The following is an 18061-nucleotide window of genomic DNA, read 5'->3' as shown; positions in this document are numbered from 1 at the left end:
ATTGCTGCTCTGCTAGTCTCAATTTCTGGCTGTTGTCCTGCAGGTATGTAGATGGCCAAGAACCTAGAAAACCTATTCCCAGTCTCCTGGGTTAACTGGAGACATGGGGGAGCTTAGGAACACTGTGAGATCCCCATTCGCTTCTACACCATGGTCATATAAATAGGGTCAGTGCTGCGGCCCCTGGAAAGTTCCCTGCTTTTCCCAGACCACATGCAGCGAACAAAACAAAAACTTCAGGGCTATATCCAGCCATCGACTTAGGTCAGTAGTTTGGCCCATGTAGATTGCTTTCTGAGAGGCTGTTTTCTTGCAGCTTCAATTAGCTGAGCTTTAGTGAATAGCTATTATGACCAAGACCTGATGGTAAGGCACAGAAACAAGGGTCAGATAGTGGCCAAACTCAAGGAACTCATATTCTGGTTGGGGCGATATGAAATTGCAAGCCACAGATTTGGGGGAAGAGGAGGACCCTATGTCACAGGAAGGCTGAAGATGAGCATGATTCTGAGTGGAGGCAGGTTTCCCAGAGGGTGGGAATTTGATTAAGGTGTTGAAGGTTAGGTCTAATCCCAACAAATGAGAGGAGTGGGGCAAATTTCTTGAAAGGAGACCTAGGAGCTCTAGGGCAGAAGTCCAAATCTACTGATTTGGAGGTGACGATTGGTCTTTGTTAAATGTCTGTGCAGTGTCAGATCTGTGTAAACATATTGCCTGTTAGCCTCATAGCTGTCTGTGAAGTTGCCAGTATCCCTAGTTGAGGGAAAGGGATTAAGTAGCTTATTTATGGTCACATAGTTGATTGGAGACCTGTACTTTTTTGGCATTCTGCTCTGCATAGAGTATGTCATTGGTTTGGAGCAAAAGAGGCCAAAAGAGGGAGATCATATTGGGTGGGCCGACTGCACGCACATCACAGTTGATTCTGCCTGTCTGACTTAGCTCAAATTAGTTACCTTCACTGAACCTCAGCTTCCTAGTCTAGAAAATTAAGAGAATATTGACTTCACTGGGGTAATTATGAGGATTAAAAATGTGAAATGTGTATACTACACTGAGTACACTGTCTGGCCTATACTAAATATACTTAGAATAGACCATTTCTCTGCCCTTCCAAACTGAGGGAGGTGGGATTTTTAACCCCGAGGGTGGGGGAAGAGTGGCAAGTTTCAGGGTTTTTATCAAGGACATAACAATAGCCACATTTGAGGACAATAAAACAAACCATAGTGGTGTAAAGTTAGGGTATGAATTAAAAAAGAGGTACTGAGAGTGGAGAGGAAAGGGCTTTCCAAAAATACTAAAGGTCCCTCTAGGGCATCCTGCTCCCCTCAGCTCTCCCTCACACACAATGGGCAGCATTACTCTCTATACAAACTTTAGGCATAGAGCTCACCATTAGGGTCCACCGTGGGCTAGGCAGGAAGGCTTACCGGCTCACGGGCAGCCTGGCTAGTTCAGTGGTATCTCTAGAGGAGGATGCCTGTGCAGTCTCCCAGTCAGCCATGTTTATCTCGTTTCTATTTGCTGTTGCTTCCCAACTGAATTTAGTGTCTTTCCATCCTCTGGCTGTAGATAAGCTGTGACTGCCATTATTTGGCGGAAGCTAGGCACCTGCCAGAGCCAGTTGGCACTGAACCGAGAGCCCAGCTCAACGGGTGCTGTGTCTCTGAGCTTCTCGTCAGATGCCTAGAAGGAGGAGGCCTGTCATGTGCTTTCTCTTCCCCAGTAGAGGCTGTTTCCAGTGTGATTGTGATGAGAAGAGAAGGCTGAGGGAGAGTTAATTTGATGCTTACTTATGCAATGAAATGACAGGCAGATGGCCTTACTGTAGCTGTGGATTCTGCTCTGCAGTTTCTTCTCAGGATCTGGACTGAAACAGTGCTAAGCAATTAAGGAGATAATGGATGGCCAAAGTATTTGGATCTCTGGGTTCTTTAGGAGGGGTTAGGAATATCACCATAAGGTTGCAGAATGCCATTGCTGAGAATGGGGCTTACGGTTCACATTTAACCCAAGGATTTTCAGAAGTTTACTTTAACAGAATTTGGCCTTCACTTAGAACCCTGGTATCTTACAATGTCTTGGTGAGAGAACCCCATATTCTACTACCTGAGCTGACTTCCACTCCCTTCTCATGAGCAGCCTGAGGCGGGCACAGAAATCGAAAGCTGTGAGCTTCTGCTTGAGAACCAGCCTGGCCAAATCTGTTCGTTTTGCTGTCAAAGGAGCAGGTTCAGGTCGCTTTGCTTGGCCTGCAGTATTGGGTTTATTGTTTTAATAGAATTGTTTCTTACACTTTTTCTTTCTTTCATTCTTTCACATATGCTGTAGAAAATCAGAATCCATTGTATGATTTGAATTTCCCCAGGAACGTGTTTAAAACTTTTGTTTTATTCATGCTTCTTGTGTAGGGGAGCTTTGGCCCAGACTTCCTGGTCTGCAGCCCAGGGCTATTCTAGGAGGTGGTGAGAGTGGTGACCCATGGATTCAACTTCCACTCTCTTCTTCTACCTGAGCAGAGTTTGTATAAATTAACCACTGTTGTAGCACTCTGTATTTTTGACTCCTTGCCACTGAAATGGCGTGGTATAGTGGGCATATAGTGGGTGAGCTACTGTGACCATTAGGGAATGGCAGGCTGTGATGTTATCGTTGCATTTTGTCATAAATGTTGTTACAGATAAACCTAAAAAGAAGAAAATTCTCAACCTTTCTTATATTTATAGAATAGCACCATATAGAACTTGATTAGATCACACCATTAGGCCCTTATGGGTGTAATAAGTGTTCTCTTCCATAAGTGTTGACCTGAGAGTCCATTGTGAAATCTTACCCATATCTCAGAAGCCAGCCTTCTTCCTGCAGCGTAGCCAGTTGTACTAATGTGGTCAGGTCTGCCCTGGGACCAACCCTTCCTTTAAGCCTTGGAACTGGCTCTGGTGTGCTCATGTGCCTTCTTCTTCCCACAGCAGTGTTGTGACCTAGGCTACCATGCTAGCCTGAACCGGGCCCTGCGCACCTTCCTGTCTGCCGAGTTAAATCTGGAACAGTCAAAGCATGAGGGTCTGGATGCCATCGAGAACGCAGTAGAAAACTTAGATGCCACCAGTGACAAGCAACGCCTCATGGAAATGTACAACAACGTCTTCTGTCCCCCAATGAAGTTTGAGTTCCAGCCCCACATGGGGGACATGGTGAGGCCCTGCCCATCCTCTTGATCTCTCAAATGATCTTGAGTGCTCTGGTGTGTTGCTTCGCTATACAGAGGCTGAGTTCTTCCAGGGGTGAGGACTTCCTGTTGGGTGGGGAGGCACATTTCTCTCATTCAGCAGACAGCCACTGGCAGCTTGCTGCCCACCAGGCCTGCTCTGGAGGCTGAGAACTGGAACCCTCAGAAAGCTTACAGTCTGGTGAGTGAGGTTGGAAAAGAGTTAGAAGAAGGCACAAGGAGGGGCCGCCAAAAGGAACAGCTAGAATGTCTAAAAACTACTCCCAGCTCAATATGGTGAAAGGAAAGGAGGGTGCCTGCAGTGGTGAGGCTGGAAGAAAGGAGAGCTGAAGGGGGGGCAGGCCCAGAGGCTGCGAGCGGGGGAGCTAAACAGAGGAATGATGTCATCTATTAACATCTGGCAGAGTTCAGCAGAATCTCTTCTGGTTTGGGAAGACCATGGTGAAGGAGATAGTTTAGCTTAGGTATTGAACAAACCAGAATGGGTACCTCTACAGGGCAGGGGTGAAGTTGCCATCCCCAAGAAGGCATCACGCTTGTTGCTCAGGCAAGGGAGCATGAGCACGAGGGCCCTGTTATGGTTCTTCACCCCTAGAAACTAAAACAGGAAAGGCCTGCATGAACAGAACTGAAAGAAAAAAAAAGTTGAGTATTTTGATTCCACTTCAGGTAGTTGTGCATCCAAATCAGAGTAAGTCTTGTTCCTGCAGTTACCATTTCGCCTACCAAATTAGAAGGAGGGGGCGTAGAGGCTTACATGACAGAAAAGGTCCCAGTGGACCTTCAGGCATAGTTGGAGTTGAAGCAGGAACTTTGCCAACATTTGCTTATTCTCCTTCCATTCTCAGATAGGCTTTTCTGCCAGCCTTAACTCTCTCAGAAGGTCTTGCTGTGTTTCACGAGGTTTTTTTGGGTGGTGTTTTGTTTGGGTGATGTTCAGCTCTGAGATGGCCACTGCAGCTAGGTACCCACTGGCCGACTGGGTTATGCCAGGGTCATAGATCAGTCCAAAGTGTGTGGCCCAAATAGCACGGTGAGGGGGGGGAGGGGGGGCCTCTCCTGAAGGACTGTCAGACCACAGTCACCAAAGGAGGCCATGGATGTGTGGGGACCAAAGTGTGAGTGTTTCCCCAGGATTAGCATCCAGACACTTTAAAAAGCACTGCTCCAGTGTGACAGCTGTAGCAGTGTAACCAGAAGATTTGCTGTCATCAGTAGGCCACCATGGAGAGTGGGACATTTCTATTCTAAAAACAAAAATATGGGGATAACTTCTTTTCTCCTCTTCCTCGGGAAAACTAAACCCTTTTAGTTTGTTGCCATTGCTGTGACTTAGGAGATTTCAGTATCTGAACAGATGGGGAGGTGAGACCACAGCATGTGCAGTTCCAGTCGGGGGGAGGAGTGTCACCAACCCCCAGGAAACCCCATTCCTCACCTGCTGTGGCTTCTCATCAAACTTGCCTTCCAAGTCCCTTCTCCAGCTGCCACTGGGATTCCTTCCCAAAAATCAGTGTAACTTGTGGGCGAGCTGAGTGGAGTGATACATTTTCTGGTGTTGACTGAGTTGCCTTTGGAGCCAAACAGCTTGTCTCCATAAAGGGGAAATCCAGATGCTGGGCACTCGGACCCCCTCTCCGCCCTGTCAGAGCCACATTTCCATACTCCAGAGCACAGCTGGAATGCATTGCCTTGCACACTGGTATAGGATCACTGCCAAGCGTGCCTCAGCAGCTCTGCTGCTGCTTAAAGGAACAGGTTTTTGCTCTATGATTCTTCCCTGCTAGGTCTGGGTTACTTTAAAAATCAATAGCTTGTTCTTCTGCCAGGGTGCTTCTTTTTTGTGATAGAGCTGATCAGTAACTGAGCCTGGCAGAGGGTCCTCATTCTCACCTAGCCTTCATAAGAGGGGAAAATAAAAGGAGATGATAGAGCGACTCATCCTTGGATCCTGCAACCAGTTTATCTTCATTAGTATGGGTTTTCCATCAACTGGAGGCAGGAGGGAGCTGCCTGGAAGTCCTTGAATTAGGGTCAGATTTGGGGTGACATTCTGACTGAAAGCTCTGAAACTGGCTGAGGCCCTACACTGACAGGTTCTAGGGCCCTTGTCACATGAACTAATGCCAGGTGCTCTCAGATGTGCAGGGAGACGGTCCCTGGCTTCATTCTTGGTGCCCCAGAGGCTTATGGGGCTCAGGATGCCTGACTGGTAACATCAGGCAGCAGGGAGTTGCACTCTTGGCACTGACCCACTTTGGCCACCAAGCTTTCTCCACTGTGTCTCCTTATCCAAGAGCCAGAGTGAAATCAGCTCCCTTCAGATCTGTGAGCTGGCTTAGACCAGCCAGGAAGAGGTCAAACCAGTTGGGAGCTTAAAAGCCAGTGGAGGAAAAGGTCAAGTCCCAGCCCCCTCCATTTGGAGAGAAGTTCTGTCTTTCAAACAAGAAAATAGTCTATGAGCATGTGAATGATCCCACTCCCTGCTTAGAGAAAGGAGTCTGGTTTTATCCAGATATCTCTTTAAACAGCAGCTAAGAGAACTATAGTAGCAAGACACCAGGAGCTACCTCCACGTAAGTCCTGCTTCCCCACTCGCCCAGCCTGCTCTTCATCAGTCCTGGAGATAGTGGGCGACCTCATACCATAGCTCCACCCCATCAGGAGCCAGTGGGCCAGCCATCTTTTCACAGAGGGGAAAACCATTGGCAGCAGTGCTGCGGGAAGCAAGGTTGCAAAGGATCCTTGCCCACACAAGACCTTGTGGAGATCAGTGGTAAAATGATAGTTCATTGGAAATGCCAAGCTTTGCCCGATTCCATGCCCTCTAGGGCTCTCTAGCATAAGCCAGTGATCTTGTTTCTGGCTTCAGGTTCTCTCTCATTGAGTAGGAGTTCTTACATATGGCCTGGGTTTATAAACACATACTGGCTGCCAACAGCAGCAAGTTAGCCTCCTGACCCACTTCTCTCCTGCTTTTACTGTGTAAAGTGGGAGGGGGGAAGGGCTGGAGAGGTGGCCGCTTGGCCCTCTGGCAGGAAATCCTCGCTGTGCCAGAACATTGTGTTTCTGGAGCTGAGTTGCCTGAGGTGCTCTCTGCCAGCCTTCCCAGCTTTCTGAGTAGACTTGCCCCTGCCAAGCACCAGCCTACAGATGCGTCCTGAGAGGGAAACCTGGTCTTCTGAACAGATTCTCCTCCTCACTTCTATGTGCTATTCAGTCCGCTTTGGATTTTGTTTCCATTGCAAGTGTTCCACCCTGCACATGAGTGGTTGTGTCAGTGGTGAGGAGAACTCTGGAATCACCAAGAAAAGTTGTATCCTCTTCCTAACCTGGACTTGCTTTCTTCTGGCAGGCTTCCCAGCTCTGTGCCCAGCAGCCCGTCCAGAGTGAGCTGGTACAGAGATGCCAACAGCTCCAGTCTCGCTTATCCACTCTGAAAATTGAAAATGAAGAGGTGAGTGTCCCTCCCACAGGCTCAGAGCTACGCTCTGAGCTTCCCCATGGAACTTGTTGCTGCTGCTCATGTGGGAGCAGGTGGAAGGGGCATGCTGAGAATGTCCGGGCTGCTGCAGACACTTCCTAGCCAAATGTAGGCTTGGATTTTCCCCCTGCTACATCCTGCCCTTGAACTCCAGGAAGTCGCTCTTGTGTTGCCAGAGGTTGTATTCTATTTTGAGCTCTTGCAATACACTTTTTTTCCTCTCTACACTTTTAATCAAAATGGCACTTGGCAGCAGGGTGGACAGTATTGTGTCTGAAACTACCCCTCATGCCTGGCTTTTTCCAGCATTTTCAAACAAATAGAAGCCATTGGCTCTGACACTTCAAACATCTCCATCCTCTGAGGAAAGGGAACTATCTTCTGGGCCCAGTACATTTTTCTTTCAACAACCAGTTCAAAAGGAAAACTTGATTGATGATCCCATTTTCTGGTGAGCTCAGATGGCTTCTTTCCTTGTGTTTCAGTCTTACTATTCCTAGAAGATCAGGAAGGACTAGGAATGGGCTAGTTTTTTTTCTCAGTAGCTAAACAAATTTGTTGTTTTGTTGAAGGTCATGAAACAGAATCTGGGGATTCTTTTTTTGCAGGATAGAGAATTATCCTCCTTGCATGAACTAGGCAAGTGCTCTATCACTAGACATCCCCAGTTCTTGTTTCTTTTTAAGACAGGTTCTTGTTAAGTTGCCCAGGGCACATTTGAACTTTTGATCCTCCTGCTGCAGCGTCCTGAGTAGCTGGTATTGTGTAGGCATGCACCACCCTACCTGGCCTATCCCAGCTTTTAGCTGACTGTTTGTACAGCACGGCTATTTTGAGTTTGTTTTATTCAGATTTCCTTAGCGCTTCCAGTATACTAAAGACCTAATACTAAATTTTAAAAGTAAAGAGTAAGTAAAAGAGCTGAGTCAAGTACATAGCAAAAGGAGTAATGGATCTTAGGTCCTCACTAAAGAGTTGCATGTGGTAGCAGAATCTGTGTGAGTTGTAGCCCTCATCTAGCTCCATGGGGGAAGCAGAGCTGGAGTCTCTGATGATGTCCTCCTTCTTCTCATTCCGTTCTCTGTCCCACTTCTCCAGGCTTCTCCATCACTGGCTGTTTTGCAGCTTTCCTGTCACACATTAGGTTTGCTCTTGTGGTTGCAGGTAAAGAAGACAATGGAAGCCACCCTGCAGACCATCCAGGACATTGTGACTGTTGAAGATTTTGATGTGTCTGACTGCTTCCAGTACAGCAATTCCATGGAATCTGTCAAGTCAACTGTCTCAGAAACCTTCATGAGCAAGCCCAGCATCGCCAAGAGGAGAGCCAACCAGCAAGAGACCGAGCAGTTTTACTTCACGGTAAGGGCTCGGAGGCCGTTAAGGAACCTCAGCAGGCACTCTGGTCCCCAAGGGAACTCAGAGTCCTTGTCAAATGTCTGGAAGGACTGAATACCCTAGAATCTGAGCAGCCTTCCTCTATCGAAAGGGGCAACATCTCCAAGTTATACGCGTCTAACTGGGACTCCCTAATAACGGTTGCTCCCAAGTAGACAACTAAGAGGTTTTCCTTTCAAAGGAATTTTTAAGGAGGCTTTCATTTGAAAACCTCTTTCTCAGCCACAGAGCATGAGAGGAAGCATCACTTGGTTCGTAGGAGCTATATCAGAACTTCGTGGCTAACACATACCTTGTTTTAAAAAGTCTGTTTCTTCTAGGTAATTTAATGACATTATTTTATAACTTTTATTTTTGGGAAAATACTTTTCATAGTTATTCCTAAAACTTAAAGTTTTCATGTACAACATTGTTTTTTGAAGAGAATTCCAAAACATATTTTCTTATTCATGTATCTCCGGTCTTCTTTTAGACAGATGGGCGCACTTCTTTTTAAAGTGGTGCTAATAGTTCTTTGGAAGGTTCCTGCTAGTTTTTGGTGCTGCTTTTTAATAATTAAAGTATTTTGATCTTGCCAAGTAGGATTTATTGCTTGGACTAAAATTTATTTCCTAATCTTCAAATGACCAAGAAAGGAAAAATTAAGTTCGCAGATGTGAGATGAAATATAGCCAGTGAATATGCATACTGATTCTAAATGAAACGAATTAATTTGTTTTTCAGTTGAGAAGCACAGTCTGCATGCAGTAAATTGAATTTTTCCTCCAACTGGAACAATTTATTTTAATTCTTGAACATTGCCCTTTCTGCATTAAGAGCACTAATGATTTGCTAATTTTCTCTTAAATCTGTTTTTTAATTAGTTAAGTTCAGAATTCTCTAGGTTCTGTTTTTAAATCCTGGAGAAGACTATTGAAAGAGTGATTTAAGAGTATTATTCTTCTAAAACACTTCCAAAAAGTCTGTCATATAAGGAAATTTTGCTCAGTTCTAGGCATGGTGATGCACTCCTGTAATCTCAGCAGTTGGGTAGCTGAAGCAGAAGGATTGCTGCAAGTTTGAGGCCAGCTTGGGCTACATAGTGAGTTCAAGGCCAGCCCGGAGTACCTAGCAAGACACTGTCTCCAAAAAAAAAAAAAAAAAAAAAAAAAAAAAAGCATGTTCATTATATAAAACTTAGAAGTCACTCATAATCCTACTACCTAGGGATATAATGGTATTATGGTATATTTCCTTTCTGTGCATATACAAATACATATACAAGTATATATTTATAATTTTATTACCAAAAAATGGAAAATTGTTGTACCTGTTATATATTACGTGAGTCATTTAATTATAATATTTTTAAAGCAAATATATGAGTAAAATACTAAAATCTACGTAAAGAAACAATGGAATGACATTTTGGCATGCTCATTCATTTTGTAAAATATTTAACACATTATGTGGCTCATCATTTTCATAAATGCTAAAAATTAGGTAGGCATTGGTGGTACTCACCTATAATTCCAACAACTCGGGGCTTGAGGCAGAAGAATCATAGACTGAAGGCCAGCCTGGTCAGCTTAGCAAAACCCTGTCTGAAAATAAAAATGTTATGGTCCAGATGTGCCCTTTCCCTGGACTCAGTCCTCAGCACCCATAGTCAGTCTATCAGTTGATCAGTCAGTAAAAACACACTGAAAGTTTACTTTCTCCATTTTCATTTTTACACTTTGTGTTAGTCTGTGTTTGTGATACCTAATAATTACATGCATTTTGGAGATTTGATACATTTATATATTGCATCTTTTACTTCCTTTCCCCCACTTTCCCTCGCTCTCCTTTCTGAGATTCCCTTTCACCTGCACAAATTCTACCTCTCTATCATCTCTTTTTTGTTTTGCTCTTTAAATTATTTGTATTTTGGATTTCACATGTTAGAGAAGCTACGTGATATTTAACCTGTGATTTATTAGCATTATGGTCTCAAGATCTATTCATTTTTACCTCAGATGACTCAAATTTATCCTTCTTCATGGCTAAGTACCATCATCATCATTATTCATTAATCATTACTAAGTTAGTCACTAATCGTTCATTGTCGCCCTGACACTAGGTTACAAACTGGGGATGCTGAGAGTAAAAAATGACGAAGGGAATTATGGGATTGGACATATAAAGGAAGAGCTTTCACTTTTATTTCTGTATTTCTAAGCAGTAATAATGAATTCATTTTATAATTAATATAAGAAATTTTAAGGCATGCACACACATGTGCCTGCTTGGCAGTCATGCCTGGCACTAGAAAAGCAGCACACACAAGTGATTTTGTACTTGATTTTGAAGGATGAGCAAACTGGACAGAGGACTCAGGAGAATATTGTTCCTTGAGGAACCAGTGGCGTGCGCAAAAGCATGAAGGCATGCAAAAACCACGCATGAAGGCTGCGTGTTAGAGAACTTGACTATAATGAGGGTAAGCCCTTGCTTCATTATCTAAGGAGCTCAATGGATACCCTCTAGGCTTTTAATAATAGGACATAAGGAAAAATAATAATAATAATAATAATAGGACTATTTGTCCCAGCACTCAGGAGGCTGAAGCAGGAGGACCGTTGTGAGTTCAAGACCAACCTGGGCTACAAAATGAGCTCAAGACCATCCTGAACTGCATAGTGCAACTCAGTCTCAAAAAGTTTTAAAAAAAAAAAAAAAGAGACTGTTTGGTTAAGTCTGTTTGGGCTGCTTCGGTATAAATGACCCAATCTTGTTACCCTGCAGATTTCCATTTTAAAGTACGTAAGACATTTTAGACATAAAACTGTATTTTAGAAAGTCTTTGTCAGAATTACCTTTGGCTTAAATGAATCTGTGACATTAATTTTCAGCATTAACCTTTAACAGAAACAGGAATGACCCTGTTCAAGCTGGTGACCTCTGGAGTCCAGTCTGTCCTTTCACTTTCTATCTGAATGCACTAATGTCCTCTAACCCATTTCCTGTCTTTTGTAGCCATGGTGCTACTTATCAACATTGTGTGCAGATTCCCTTAGCTAACAGGAATCCTTTTTTTCTGGGCTTGTCCTGTAACAGATTTACAGAGTTCACCAATGGTGCCTGAAGTGGATGAGATATCCGTTTTGTGATAAAAGGGCATGTTTTGGGGATAGTGAATTGAACATTTAAGAAGAGGACCCCATGTTAAAGGGGCCCACTTGTAAAGCCTACCAAACCATACATAGCCCTCCTTTGCTTCTACAGGTGTTGCCCTCTATTTCTCTTCTCCCTTCAGTGGTGGTGAACCTGTGGCATGCATGCCTTAGCGGGCAGTTTGTATTATTGAAAACTCTCTTAGAGGCGCCTTTCATTTGGAAAGTTTAGAAAAGGACCCTTATCATGGCTTTATTTCTCAATAGTTTGCCTAATGACCAAGAGGACTGATGGGACAATTTTCTGATCACTCATGACTGTCTTCAGATTAATCTGCTCTGGTGATATCATTAGAAATTTGAAGCAGGCCTTATACAGATCAGTTGCTTACAAGGGAGATAGTGATGGGATTTTAAAGCTGTATGGCACACACCTGTAATTTCAGCACTTAGGAACTGAGGTAGGAAGGTCACACACTGGGGACCAGCAGGAGCTACTTTGCAAGTTCAAGGCCAGCCTGATTTGTGAGGCCCTGTCCAACCCTTTTCATCTGAAAGATTAACAACAAAACATATCCAAAGAGGATGTATGGCTTGGCCAACATGTTCAGCAACAGCTAAAGCAAGGACTCTAGAAGCCTTCTCTCTACCTGCAGACTTTCCTTCAAAGGTATGTCTGACCTCTAGGCTTGCCTGAGCCTCTCCGAGCAAAGGGGGATTGTCTGGGGCCACAGCTTAGACATTCCTGCCAGTGGAGCTCAAGGACCAAGCTCAGGAACAGCTCAGCAACTTTCCCTCTTATTTGCCATAAGTGATGTCCCTGACTTTGTGCCTATCGTTTGTCTTCTGCTGCACATTATTCAGCAACATCTACTTTTTTTTCCTGCCTTTTTTGTTGTGCTTGTTAAAAATAGTTTTTATGAAAGATTGGGAAGATTTCAAAAAGACATTCAAGAAAAAGTCAAGTATTGTCCTATCCCTGACCCTACTTCTCCTTCCTCTACCAGACACAAAACTGGTCCCTTTCATGTCCTTCCAGCAACACTGTATGCACAGGCAATCACAGATGTATCAGTAAGTTCCCTTTAGTAGGAGAAATTACATTAGAAATAGAACAAAATAGAATGCGGCAAATGGAAGTATGCCATTCATACTGTTCCTCATCTTTTCTCACTTAATTTGTTTTAGAAATGATCTACCTATTAGTTCAGAAGGTGGCAGGAATCTCTATTTATTCAATTCCTTGTTCATTGGGTAGTAGTGCTCATTGTTCAGCCAAGAATTAGCAATGCCTTGTTAGACTAGTGTTTCTTCTAGTATTTCCTCGCATAGAGCACTGGAGCTTGGGATTCTTGTATGGGGTATGGATGGGGAAATATGAGGATTATGGCTGATAAAATAACTAAATTCTTAGGGACAGATTTGGGTAAGGCAACAGGAGAGGAGATGGTATCTTCGCTACTATGGCAGTGTGTGCAAGATACTAGATTTGCAATTTGTAGTCTGACATCTTTCTTCATCTTAATATCCTATGGGCCTTGGCAAATGTGTGCTAAGCAGGTACAAATGAGTGAATGTCCCTGCCCTGCCCATTAAAATGAGGAGATGTGCTCCACTTAAGGTTTACTGTATTATGTATTCTGTCTAACAGCTGTTTCTTGCTTGAAAAATTGACAGGGAGGAGGGGAAGTGTCAGCGTGCCTGCATGGTAGGGGAGTAGCCATGGTAATGACATCTGTGTGTCTGTGTGCAGGGGACTGAGGAGGCCTTGTCACTCCTCCCACCCCACCCCCTTGCTGCAACCCTGGATTCACACAGGCCAAGCCCAGTGCATAAGCAAAATCTGGGCGGTCATAACCCCATGGCAAGCGTGTACTTTCAGGGAAGAGGTTTTTTAAAATGAAATTTGGAAACTGTTCTTATGCCTCTTTATTTATTTTTTTAAAGAACCTAAACCCTTCTGCTTTGATTTGGGTTGCTTATGTATTAGCCAAAGCAAAGTTTAGGGAACAGATGTTTTCAGAGTGACAGGGCAGGCAGGCAGTTGGTTCAAGTATAAGGAACACTTTTTGAGTGACTGCTTGTGCTAATCTCAGAGCTGAAAGTTGTGTTTGTCAGCCTTGTGACCTGTCAATAACCTTGTGATTTTTTTTTTTTTTTGTTGTTGTTGTTGGAAAAGTCAAGTTAAGTTATTTGCCCAGGTTAAGTGATTTGCCCAAAGTTAGAAGCATTAATAAGTAGTAAGACTAGGATGTTACAGCTTGACTATTTTCATTTTGCTGCAACTGAAATATTTGTCAGTGACAGAGGGCTAAAAAAGAAAAATTATGATGTTGGTAAGTGAACCTCATTGCTGACCATCCCAGTTAGGAATTATTAAGGAGCCAATTAATGAGACCATAAAAATAGAACTGGAATTTCACAAATATCTAATAGATAGTTTATTTGCCTCCCTTCTTGCTTTTTGTGAAAACTCTCAGTTTTGGTAATGTTGATTATAAAGGCTGGAGCAGGAGGCACTGGTGTGTTTTAGGAACTTGTCTAAGAAGAGAATTTTGAGACAAATGGCTCACCTCCTGGCTTCCTGCTCTCCAAAAGTCATCAAAAGGCTACTTACGGCTCCCTTCCCTTCAGCTGTCTCCACTCGTTCTTTGGGAATCTGCCTAGCAGCAACTGAACCTCCTCACTCAGCTCTGCTGGTAGAGGCAAGGTTGTTTATACCCAGCTTCTCACCTGCAGATGGGTGCCAACTTTGGGTGGGAGGTGATCAGTGACATGCCACACTTCTCACATCCACCACCTTCCTGGGTGGAAAAGCCCAGCCATTGTTTGCACACCAGTATTAGAGATGCGGGTCATATCTTGACACAGTTTTGATCCTTCAGGATTTAATGGACTCCGAAAAGGTAATCCATCATAGCTCTTTATCAGATTATTATTTATTTTAATGGTTTGCGGAATGACAGCGGAGTTAACTAGTGAGCTGTGAACATGAATGAAAAAGTGGTTTTCGGAATCACAAATAGAAACACGAGTGAGAAAAAGGAATTTGCATCTATCTCCTTTCAGAATTTAGGCTGTATATGGTCTTGTTTTGAGATTTACAGCTTTTTGGTGAATTTTCCTCATTAGAAAACCCTTGGGTCTCCTGGGATAACCTTCGGAAGAGGGACCTTTGAGGATTGTGCTCTTAACAATGAATGTTTCCTGAAGGCTTTGCACCCCTCAGCCTCAAAATACTACGCCAAGCCCATAATTAGGCATTGGTTGGGGATTAGGATATTACCCAGGGAAGACTGACAGCAGGTGAGCTGGCAGCTGGAGCAGATGGAAAGGGGAAGGTGACATATGACAGGAGAGCCTATTTTCAAGCAGATATTCTTGTGCAAAAGCACAAAGGGGCAGAAGGAACAGATCCTGGGTAAGGTAGTAGAAATGATTTAGCATGAAATTTGTGTCTCATTTGTTTTATATTTTAACTTAGAGTAAGGATACTGGGGGCTTGGTTTGTAGCTGTCAATGGTGGTTCTACACACAGGGCACTTGTTTATTTCTGCTTATTTCTTCATTCTTTGTGCAATTATTGAGTACCTACTATCTGCTGAATCCAGTATCGTCTTTTCCATCCTAAACACAATGAATGGCATAGTCTCTGGCCTAGGGGAGAGACAGTCTAGAGAAAAATACACACTGGTAATAAAGCCTCTCATAGTACTAACAGGAGTGCTGTCAGAGAGACACGCAGGTTACACACTGAACCGTGCATGCAAGCAGAAGGCCAGGGACTGCAGTCCAGAGAATGGAGCTTTGTCTGTCTCTCCTCTCCCCTCAAAACAGATAGGATGCTCATGCTCTTAATTAAAAGTTCAGACCAAATGAACTCGAATAGTTTTACCTTTTCTATCAGTTTTAGTCATACATGATAATAACCCTGACATCAAAGACAGTATATGTTAAAAGACTGAACTGTCATAATCTTAATTGTTTTGTCTACTAATCACCCGAAGGATCCCATGGCTTTCTGGGTCTTGGCAGGCCACACTCGGGTAAATATTGCCATTTGACTTTCTGCTTTAACATGGGCAGTTAACCGTGGCCTGGCAAAGGAACCAGCACATCAGGAGACACCAAAGCAGATGAAGGCTAAGTTCCCTGGATGGCTGTGGGAAGAGTGGTGTTAAGAATCCAAAGGCCTAGCACACTCCTGCTTTCTAGCTTGCAACAACTGACAGTTTGATGCCCTCTTCATGAAATCATCTACGTACTATACAGCATCAAATGAGAGAATCTGTGCTAATGTACTGTAAAATATTCTAAGTTGCTACTCGTATAGAAAGAATTAAATGCTGTGAGGTTTAGTTCTGCATCTCTCCTGTACTGTAGTGTAGAGCATATTTTATCTATAATATCTTGGATAGAAAAGTTTATCTACATTATACTACTAACCTGCCTGTGTTTGGATACTGACTCCCCTTGCTCACTGTTTGACCTAGAGCAACTTACTTAATCTCACCAAATCCCAGTATGTTCATCTATAAAATCAGTACAATGGTAATTGCAGTTCATAGGATTGTTTTGAAGATTTGCTGAATTGTCTGCGAGAGTCTCTTTCTTGACAAAGGCTGAGGTCAGAAGTCAGGTCTGAACATACAGACCAGCAACCATACTTTGGCTGTTAGAGCAGGGGACTTCACCACCTTTCCAAAACCTCATCTTGTGTCTGGAACTGTATGTGTGTGTGCAAGAAGGGGCTGGCAGCTACTTCCTCTTGAGTGCTCACAAGTTCCTTGCTTGTGACTCCATGTAGCTTAAAGAAAGAGGCTGATTAGGATATGGCTTAGACACAGCTCCTTCATGTGCCAGGCCTGTAGCTGAGTCAGGGCTGAGCTGGCCATTCCCACTGCTCCTGTGGTGATGGAACACACCCTGGAAGGAACAGGGCAGGCAGGAGGTCAGCAACAGTGCCAAATAGCAGTGTGCATCATCACACTGGATGCTGCACTGGGGGAGTCTGTATAGCTTCCAGGTGTTCTAGTCCTTTAGAGAACTGAAGGAGAGGTTGCAGGGGTTAGGAGACTTTTTTTTTTTTTTTTTTGGTCTTTTTGTCTTTTTGTCCTGGCTAATGTACCTAGGGAAATGTACTGTAGGATAACCATCCACCATGAGAATCCAGCAGCTGTCCACATACTGAGGGTCCCAAAGAAAGAGGAAATCAAACCCAAGAGAAATGGTGTCAAAAGCCTGATGACCTCTCAGAAAAGGAATTGTCCAGCTGAGTGTCTTGATTTTTCTTTCTTCAGCAGTCTTAATGTCCTTTCTTCTCCTTTTCCTTACAGAAAATGAAGGAATACCTGGAGGGCAGGAATCTCATCACCAAGTTGCAAGCCAAGCACGACCTTTTGCAGAAAACTCTGGGAGAAAGTGAGTGTGCCATCACTCTGCAGGAGGCTGGCAATGAGGGAGGTCCCGCAGAGCTTTCTTGCTGAGCCCAAGCCTCATCCCTAGCCAAGGGGATCTGATCTGGTTCTGTGAACAGTTTTCTTTTCCTAGTCTGTTTAATGTGGAAGCACATGACCCAGATGACTGCTTGAGTGATGGGGAAAGGGCAATGCTTAATGAAGCACTAATGTGCATCCTCTGTTTGTTTAAATGGAGCGTGCTGTCACTCCACCCTGGCCCCTCCTTCGCCTCCCTGCCTCCGACAGGGCAAAGGGGCTGCAAGGTTATTCCCTCTCCAGACATCTTGTTAAAAGTCCCAGATCTCTGTGCCGGGACTGAGGCTGGAGCAAGAAGGGAGGGATCTTGAGATGAGATATGCAGCTGTTCTGAGCAGGGAGAGAGGCCTTAAATGTAGTAGTGGAGGACAGGCTACTGCCTACCACAACTTCTAGGACAAGCCTCCATTTCCTCCTGCTTAGAAGGAGGGTCTACCTTTCCAGTGGCAGCCCTCTCTGCTGTGGCCACCCTGAGGTCATGGTGCTGAATAGACTGGCTCATCTCAGAGGATGATCTTAATCAGACCCTGGGAAGTCACAAAGTAGAGAACTGGACTGGTACTCTGGACTTTCTCTCCTTGGCCATCAAAAACAGAAGGCGGAGGTTGAAAAGAAGCTTCCCTGGGGTTGTTTGGCACTTTGCCCAGGTCTCCCGCCCAGTTCTCAGCATTCTATGATTAATGGGATTCCCAGACGAGGGATGCCTCCAAATGCCCTGCCTCTCCTCCATGCCTACTACTCTCTTCATTTAAGGATGAGAGGGTGATGAAGGCAGAGGCTACAAGGACTGTGTAAGTGACTGGCAGGCCTGCATGGACACAGAGTTCTAGTATTTTAAAATGAATTCTTGAGCGCTCACCAGATGAACTGCAGAATACAGGAAAGTATGCAAGGCTCATTGGATCACTGCACCAGGAATTGGAGCCTGTTTCATCCGGAACCTCCTGCTTGCCCTTCTTGCCATCATTCTGCCCTGGACAGTTCCTTCAGATGATTAGTTGTTTTTTCTCTAGCATCTTATTTCTAAGACCTCTTTTTAAAATGTCTTTTAAATAACTTCTGGTCTCTTTCCTCTCCATCACCTAAGGGGTTCAGGCTAAACAGGTCAGACATCGAAGAAACAAGTGTTGCTCATAGAAAATCGTTACTATTGAGTTTATTAGACGAGATCGGGTGCGTTCAGGGTGGTATGGCCATAGACTATTGAAGTTATCAGATTGCGTCACAAAGAACTGAAGGAAAGAAAGCCCAGAACTATTTGAAGCAAGTTATAACTGTGATTTTTTTTTTTTTTTTTTTTGAGAGGAGAATCAGACAG

General features: G+C 44.1%; 1 protein-coding gene across 8 annotated transcripts in view; it reads left to right on the top strand.

Moving 5' to 3' along the window:
• Nucleotides 1-18061, top strand: part of Srgap2 (SLIT-ROBO Rho GTPase activating protein 2) — a 254821-nt gene that overhangs the window by 195600 nt on the left and 41160 nt on the right. For 7 of the 8 annotated variants that reach the window (XM_005005865.4, XM_063239682.1, XM_063239687.1 and 4 more), the window contains 4 exons: nucleotides 2973-3197; nucleotides 6588-6689; nucleotides 7881-8078; nucleotides 16585-16669. In XM_005005865.4, the coding sequence (XP_005005922.2) occupies nucleotides 2973-3197; nucleotides 6588-6689; nucleotides 7881-8078; nucleotides 16585-16669 (610 nt within the window). The remainder of the gene's footprint in view (nucleotides 1-2972; nucleotides 3198-6587; nucleotides 6690-7880; nucleotides 8079-16584; nucleotides 16670-18061) is intronic. The other variant, XM_063239681.1, reaches the window with a different exon arrangement.

Source organism: Cavia porcellus, unplaced genomic scaffold, assembly GCF_034190915.1.
Source record: "Cavia porcellus strain 051 isolate PalLab524CR breed Dunkin Hartley unplaced genomic scaffold, mCavPor4.1 scaffold_29, whole genome shotgun sequence".
NCBI classification, from domain to species: domain Eukaryota; kingdom Metazoa; phylum Chordata; class Mammalia; order Rodentia; family Caviidae; genus Cavia; species Cavia porcellus.
Note: the sequence above shows the minus strand (reverse complement) of the source record. Positions and strands in the feature narration are given on the sequence as shown.